Genomic DNA, 8,290 nt, shown 5'->3' with positions numbered 1-8,290 from the left:
TTTACATAATCACATTGGCTTGCTGTGTTATCAACATCTATATTAACTATTGATCAGACTTAATATATTCATTTTATGTCACAGTGAATATGACTGACTTATCCCAGGCCATAGCACCATGCTCAAAACAGTCAATAGCTTCAGTTAGTTTATGTAACTCAATATTCTCAAGTCAGGGAAGTGAGCCCTAAAAGGATTTTTGAGATCATTTTTTTTCTTGGGTGTATTTTCTATACATTAAACATTTTAGCCCAGTTCCTTTGGTCAAATCAGTTCTTGTGTAATCTGTATTTGGATTTCTTTAAAGTTGCTCATAGTGTCTAGTTCTGTGCTTCTGGTATGAAGAGTGTTTAAGGACAATGATTCCAACTTGGCTATGTGGGTCAGCACCATTTACCCACCAGGAAGGACAGTCTTCCTTTGTGTGGAAGAGATAATTTTTGGAAATATAGACATCTGTCGTAACTACTTAAAATGATCTTTATATGAATGGCAATCCTTTTCAGGTACTGTGACATATAATCAAATAAACGCAAAGAAATTGCCATGTCTTTTCACCCAAGGTGGTTTTATTTTAACTGGAGTGACAGAATCAAATACAAAAAAAGAAAAATTAGATAACCCAATACATGTGTCTCAGTTCTATAATATCATAGTCATAAGAAAATTAAAAAAAATAAAATTTCAAAGAAAGTTCATTCAACTGTTTCACAAACTTGATATACAAAAGGCTGTACCACAAGCTCCACAAATACAGAAATCCTGGAAACAACCACTTACAGAGAGATTGTGCAAAACCAGCACATTCCAAATGGCGGGAACACTCTGTTATAAATCCAGTTCGGCAAAATTGTTTATAGAAGCAGTAAGTAAATACTTGACTGTGAAATTGCAAAGAAATGTATCCCGCAAATCTTCTCCTTGAAAGAGAGCTGATAAGTATTGAATTAGAACAAATCTCCTTCTCTAGCAAAACAGAAATCTTAAAAACCTCTGAGATATTTCTCAAAGTTGGATGAAATGTCACCTGAAGCACATTCTGGGAGAAGAGTGTGGAATAATTACAGGTGGTTAGAAGCGGGCGTGTTACTTAAGGGCAAGTGATTTATTTCTAGTCAGTGCTTCTATGGCATCATGATGTGATTTTCATCCCTAATATCTGACAGGTTGGTTAAGAACTATGGAAATCACTTCCCAGTGTGACTGAGCACATGCATTCCCCTGCAGAGTTTGGGATAATTGACTTTGTCTAGCAGAAGCTATGAATGAGAAGTTGCATCAGTTAAGATTGATTTGATTATTTATGGATAGCATTTCAAGCTGACTAAAGGGATATTGATGTTCTTAAACATCAAAAGTTAGTAAAATCTGATTTATTTGCAACCTGAAATACGATTAATGTAAATCCCCACTTTAGAGGATCACCTTTGACTGTATTATTTAATTTTTTGGCTGTTAAATCCTCTCTGATGTTTAATATCTCTTGAGTTTAAAAAGAGACCCATACAGGGGGAAGAACACTAGAAATGCATAATATCACCTATATATCAAGAAAGTTGCTTTTAAGAATTTTCTGGGAGCCCTGGCAAAAGATGTGAAAAAGCAATAGTAAAAAAAAAAAAAAAAACACTAGCCAACTAATAATCTTGCTGTTTACAAACAGGAAATAGACATAAATTATTTAAAAACTCTTTCTAGAAAAAGAACAGTTCTGTTCAATAAATATAGGTCAAGTCTTTTTCTTTTTTCCTACAGTGAAATAAATACTTTCCAGTTGTGTACTTAGTCTTTTTTAGTGAGCTTGTGATCCAGGACATGGCAGTGCCAGTGCATATGGCTCAGTAAATATTAAATGACAATTGGTTAACTGTAAGTTTGTATGAGTCTAAATATACATGCCCAAATGTTCTTTAAATGATTAACCAGAGGAAGTGTAATGTATTTGTTAGATCTGGTTACCAGAAAAAGGATGCTGACTGACCTTATTTTGAATCTTAGTAAGTGGGAATCCACGCTAACTTTCCCCTTAACATGCCTTCACATCTTGTCCTGACTTGAATTTTTCTAACAATACCTAGAAAGAGAAGAGGTGACAGAAATTGGCTCCAAGAAACTTTCTAAGATTTATTTGAATTTGTCTCTGGCTTCCAAGTTGAAAATTTTTGTGTGAAAGGACTTCAGAATATCCCTTAGAGAACACATGGTTAATTTACTTAATTTACTATGTCATAAGGGAAGCATGGAGTTAATAGGAGTTAGGGGAGTTAATAGCTATGTCTCAGCAAACATCTACATCCACTGGCATATTTTGATGTGATTCATTTCTATTAAGGAAATGTGCTGTGTATTTAATCTCTTATTGCCTATTGGCTTATCACTAATGATGGAAGAGCTTTTATTTATGAGAAAAGTTAATTGTGTTGTTTCTTCTTGTGCTCAGGCCCACATGATTTACTAAGGAGATCACTTTGTGGGACAAACGTAACAAAGGACTGTCTGCTCTCTGACTTTTGTTTCTGCTTTTCTCATCCAAAGTCATTAGACCAAGCTTTTCACAAGCTGCCACAGAGATGGGCTTTTATAAACCTAGTTATTTCAAGCTAGGCATTGATTCATGTAACAAACAAAAGCATCATTACCAGCATGGTATCAGCCTATACCCTGCAAAACGCTAATGTGAAGGTTCTGTGGGCATCGGTGGGGCTCATGCTTGGTGTATGAGTGTGTTTGGATCCTCCCTGAGGTTGAGACCCACCAAGATGGACTGAAGTATGGAGCTGCAGCCAAAGAAGAAATGCTCTTAACAACTGCACCTTAGAATTCCCTGATTTAGGGTCAAATCCTTTATTGCTGAGATAAGTGACAAGCTCGTTATACATCATGAACAAATAGGAACCAAGGCCTCAAAGCATTATATCCACGTGGGGTTTAGCATAAAACTAGTGTCATTCCATTTAACACGAGTATGTTGAATTAAATCTTAAATACCTTGATGAGGTAAGATAGTGGACAAACAAAATGGGCAAAAAAATTAATCCTAAATCTTATTTTAAAAATAAATAGTTATAAAATATGCCATAAAACATTCTGAATTTAAATACATTAATACACTGAAGAATATTTAATCCCTAAAATGTGTTTTTAATAATACAGCAAAATAGAAAGTTGTAATGTAATTAGCATCTGTATACCCACATGCTTATTATGGTCAAGCAACACACACCCTTCTGATAAACTGAAATCTTACTGAACTACCCCCTATGTTTAGTGAAATCTACTACTTTATTAGTATTCACTTTTGACAAATTCCTGAAGCAAGTAGACAACTCCTTGAGTTGTAATCTGTATCACTACTGGATCTGAAGATGACTTTTTTTCCATTTAGGTCTTCTTAGACTTAGCTTGGTTTTTTATAAGCCTGTCTTTGAGGTAAATTTTTGCTGTTCTGGGTCTGCTTCTCTGGATGAGTTTTCTCTGTATTCAGTTGGCTCTTCATTCAATTTAACTAACTCGACCAGTTACTCTGGCATGATTTTGTTGAGTGAAATGCTCAAGTTATAGCTCCAGCTTCACCACACAATAAAACGAAAGTCATCAATTTGTCTTTTTTTCCTGAGAGTCCTAATAGTTAAACACTTTGATGTCGTTAATGCTACCTTTACTAATGAGTGAATACAGTTCAGTGGGCTAAGCTGCTTTGAAATAACAGGCATAAAAGACACAAATTCCGTTCTTGTCTGCATCTCTTCCTCTTGGAAGGCTGTGTAATCTATGTGAGAGTGGTATAAAAGGAGTCCAACCCTTCTCCCTTAGAGTGTTGAAAACAAACACTGGGACACAATGACAAACACTTGTGTGTATTAAGAAGGCAGACTCAAGACAAATGTGAGAAATAATTTAAAAGCAAGAGCAATGCACAAATTGGCAAAACTGTTCTGAGAATTCATTGGAAAAAACTTAAGCATATAACTTAACCTGGAAGTTCTCAGTATCAGGATATTAGTACCAATGTCAGGAAAATTTAAATGGTATTTTGAAAAATAGTGTTCCTTATCTTTTGTAAATAGTGATACATTTATAGAAAAATATAATTATACAAATTTAATTGTAAAGTTTGTTAATACTTTGAACAATATGGAGATTTAGACATTGATTAATTCTATAAATGGTTTACTTCTTGTGATAAGCTAAATTCTTTCTATTTGTCAAAAGAGACTTTCTATCCTGTTCAAAGGGTAGGATGATTACTCAAGTGTTTTCATGTTAATCACTAAAATATGAGGGTAGCACACAAAATAAAGTTACAAATAGTAAATTTTCAAGTTAACTAGGCATATAAACCCACTGAAGAAATAAAATTGAAACAGCTAACAAACCAAAGGTTATTGTGCCTGCTTCTTAAAGATGTTTAACATGAGGAAAATATAAATTAACAAAACAAGATAAAAAACATAAAATAACAAGAAGTTATTTACAAGAGTAAAAAAGAATAAGTGTAAAAGCAAAGAATCTTAGTTGTCCACTAAACTGTTTCTAGCTTTGTATTTCTGAACCTCTGTTCAGTTCTTCTGATAAAAGTTGCTCTAAACACCATCTAGTGGACAAAAGGAGGTATATCACAGGCTCTCAAAAGATGAGAAAGACTGCAGAAAAGCTAAATCTTCTTTAACTTCTAAAACATACTCATAAAAATTACTTTAAAATCAAAATATCAAATGACATCTTATACAGACAACATATCCTAAGATAATCACTTGAATTCTATAATGAAAATGACTAAAATTTTAAAGTTTCAACAATGTCATGAAATAGGAAATAAGCATATGGGATTACTTTAAAGTCATTAATTAAATTACTTTGATCACAAGGTGAAAAATTTCAAAAGTTAAGACTGGCTGTGTTTCTGTTATAGTTAGGAAAATGGTCAATGTCTTTAGCAGGAAAGAATGATGAACAAACTCATGAATTCTTTTTTTTTTTTTCTTTAGATTCCAAAGGCAATAAATATTAACTAAAGCCATATATTATTCTTTGTGTAGAAGGATTTCTATCTGACAGTGTTAACTGATCTTGGCAGAAAATGTTAGACTGGAATTCAGACATATTTATATAGGGCAAACACAGTTTTAATTATTAATTGCCATCGTGGCCTCTAATTGTTTTGGATTTAAACATTTATATTGTCTGGAGTCCAAACAAGAGCTAATTCAGGAAATATGATCATTCCTCTTCCCTGCTGTGGACATTATTGAAATCTGTGTGAAAGTAAACAAATGTTTTGGAATGGAACACAATGATGCAAGAGAACTGGCAACCACCTAGTTAGGGGAAAATGTCACACTCTACTTTGGGGCCTTATATTATCCACTTTCTTTTTAAAAGAATCAGGCAACTGCCGAATCTCCCCTTGGTGTTGTATTAGCTGGACACAGGCTTTCTTGCTGCCCTTGCTGCAGCTCATGTGTACAGAGCTGAGGACCGTGGGTACACAGGAGGCTGAGCAGAGGTTCGCTCCCCGTGACACAGCCCCGTTTTGCTGATTATGCCCAAAGTGGACTGAGTCATACATGTCAGTTTTAAAAAATAGCTTGAATCATTGTGACAGGTCAGCTTTGTCATACGTACCATATAACAGTCTATTCCCCTATTCTTCAAATCACCTGAATAAATTCAGATTCTTGCAACAGGAATAAGCCAGGCCAGCATTAATGGAATTTAGAAAAAGAAAGTTCCTAAAGATAGAGTTGGTAAGGAAGGATACATGACATATTCTCTGGAATTAAAATGAGCAGAATTTATAAAACAAGAAAATGAATTAAGTCTTCTTATGTATGTGAAGGGATTGACTCAAAGAAAACAAAAATACATCGAGCACTATTAGCAAAAAAAGTTCATGAAAAAAACGGTAAAATACTAAAATAAGTACTTCTGGATTAGCAAAGAGGCAAAAGGATAAAGACACCAATTAATATGAAAAATAATCTTAGAAAACATAAAAAATGTTTAGTTTTATGACAAATTCAAGTAAATTAATGAGTGGTAGGTGTGTTGTCAGCTTTCAGAAAATTCAAATTAAAGTTCCACAAATTAAAAGCTCAAAATATACACATAGCACCAGATTTTATATCTCTGTACATTTTGGGGGGATAAATAATCATTTTACTAAGAAAATGCCTATGTATATTACGATTGTGTTAAGTCTAAAACACAGCACCATTGTCAGTATTGCACAGGAAAGAAAATGAAGAAAATCAATTTAAAGTTAAAAACACTTGAAATAAATAAAATGACCTTGGAAGAGAAAAATAAATAAACTCAGAAGTGAAATATACAGCGTAATTCAACATGAAATAATCAAAAGGTTGCAGGTATGCATGGTCACGTAGACCCTACCTGACCAGCAGTTCCTCCATCTACAATGAAAACCAGTTCAAGCCTTGGGAGCGTTTGAACAAAGCCTGCCATCATGGAGGCACGCTCCCTGCACGACCCTGTTCACATTTTTTTTTTTTTCCAACTTCAGTGGGCTTGCCTTTCCAACTCATTTTTCAATTAAGAGATAAAAGCAATCAGCCTAGACGGCTCGAGCCAAATTGGAATCTACGCTGCTCCCGGCAGAGTCGTGGCCTCAGAGGTTCGAGGTAGGAGGGCCCTGCGCGTGGCGCCTTTAGGATCCCTGGGACTCATCACTTAGATTTCAGCAACATCCTCATGCCCAGTGTTCTAGAAAATCGTTTATTTTCCACTAACAGCTTCTCAAAGTCACAAGAGCCAGGCAATAAAACTACCGTCTAGCCATGTGGTTGGTGATCATGTATTTTCATTTCCAGTCAGAGGACTTGGTGTGGTAGCGCCTGTCTCCGCTAAAGGGCACGGACTCGTTGGTCTCTGTGCTGGTTGCATATTCGGTCTCTTTTACTGCCCTTGCACCTCTTGCTGCAACTTCTGAGAAACATCGTTCTCCAGTAAGCAGTTCCAGGCTTCAGCTTGTCCATAGGCATTGGCTGACATCACACATTTGTCTTCTAGGAAAAGGGGGTTTCTTTCCCAGTTGCCACAAATCCCATCCTTTGCTCTGATGGCTGGTTCTTCAAGTCTGAGCGTGATGAGGTCAGAGGGATAACGGATACGGGGGGTCCAAAGACCTTGCAAGGCCCTTTAAGCTTCAAAAGTACAAAGAGAGCTTGGTGCCTTCACCACCAAACACCTCTTAGGGAAAATAGCTGTTTCCCACAAGAGAAACTCAGTGAAGGGACCTCAGTGCTAGGCTTTGCTGTTTTTCCTCCTCTTTTATGCATGAGCAGTATATACTCATGCCAGTGGGGTTGCTTTCAATTGAGCTCATTGCACAGAATTAATATCATTTCAGTAGTTGGCTATGGTAGATATTGGGCTCCCTGATAAAACAGCCTCCTGGTTTTTTTTTCCCCCCAAAAAAATATGTTATGAAGTGAAGCTCTTATTGCCTATTTCTCTGCATAATTAGAATGGATATAGGATAGCATAAGAATTCTTAAACTATAAAAAGTAGTCAAAAAACATTCAGCAGGAGCCACACACTACATCAAAAAAGTTGATGAAGTTTTTAGCAATGATAGTAAATTTAAACACCAAGAAAACTTTGTCTGAAACTTTAAAACTGAAAAACCAAAGGCCGAATGCAATTTGATGAGACTATAAAAAGTACATCACCATCAGGCTACCAACCATAGATGTCATTTCCTCTTGAAGAAGAACTTATGATAAGATTTGCTTACATATTTCATAGAAAACCCTGAATAAAAATCATAACAATGGTGAAGCAAAACAAATGGAATGAATTTGGAAAAATTTTAAAAAGGCTGATATCACATATCCTATTGGAATAGGATTCCAATATTTGCTTTTAATGTCTGGCCTATATAAAAGAAAAGTCACCCACATATCATGAGGGTTTGATAGTATGAAGGAAACTCCAGCAGCAAGGAGAGATGCCTCGGAACCATGTCTTCCTCTGGTGTGCTTATTCCCCATCTGTCCGTGGATGGCCGTGGGATACAGGATAGAGGCAATCTTCTGGGTTACATCTTCCACTAGGTCCTGGGGGGCCTTGGGGCCCTGGAGCCCCTGGTGAGCCTGGCAAGCCTGGAGCTAATGAAATAAAAGACCCCATCAGAAGGCAAGTCAACATCTGGCTCTTCCTCCCTCCCTCTGACCAAGCAATGTGGGTCATTCAGTGTCACCTGCAGGAATACAGAAGGGCCACAGGGGAGAAGGCCTGGTTCCTCTTTTTGGAGGCCAGCTCATGTTG

General features: G+C 36.2%; 1 protein-coding gene across 3 annotated transcripts in view; it reads right to left on the bottom strand.

Moving 5' to 3' along the window:
- Positions 1-549: 549 nt before the first annotated feature.
- The window catches only part of COL19A1 (collagen type XIX alpha 1 chain), a 357,656-nt gene continuing 349,915 nt past the window's right edge, over positions 550-8,290 (bottom strand). For all 3 annotated transcript variants that reach the window (XM_084958732.1, XM_003121272.6, XM_084958748.1), the window contains one exon: positions 550-8,130. In XM_084958732.1, coding sequence (XP_084814858.1) covers positions 8,003-8,130 — 128 coding nt within the window. In that variant the 3' untranslated portion in view covers positions 550-8,002. The remainder of the gene's footprint in view (positions 8,131-8,290) is intronic.

Source organism: Sus scrofa, chromosome 1 (genome assembly GCF_054392235.1).
Source record: "Sus scrofa isolate SSC_HxYL_T2T_F1_AM1 chromosome 1, Sscrofa_HxYL_maternal_Yorkshire_Landrace_v2.0, whole genome shotgun sequence".
NCBI classification, from domain to species: domain Eukaryota; kingdom Metazoa; phylum Chordata; class Mammalia; order Artiodactyla; family Suidae; genus Sus; species Sus scrofa.
The sequence above is the reverse complement of the archived record's forward strand: the minus strand, read 5'-3'. Positions and strand labels throughout refer to the sequence as shown.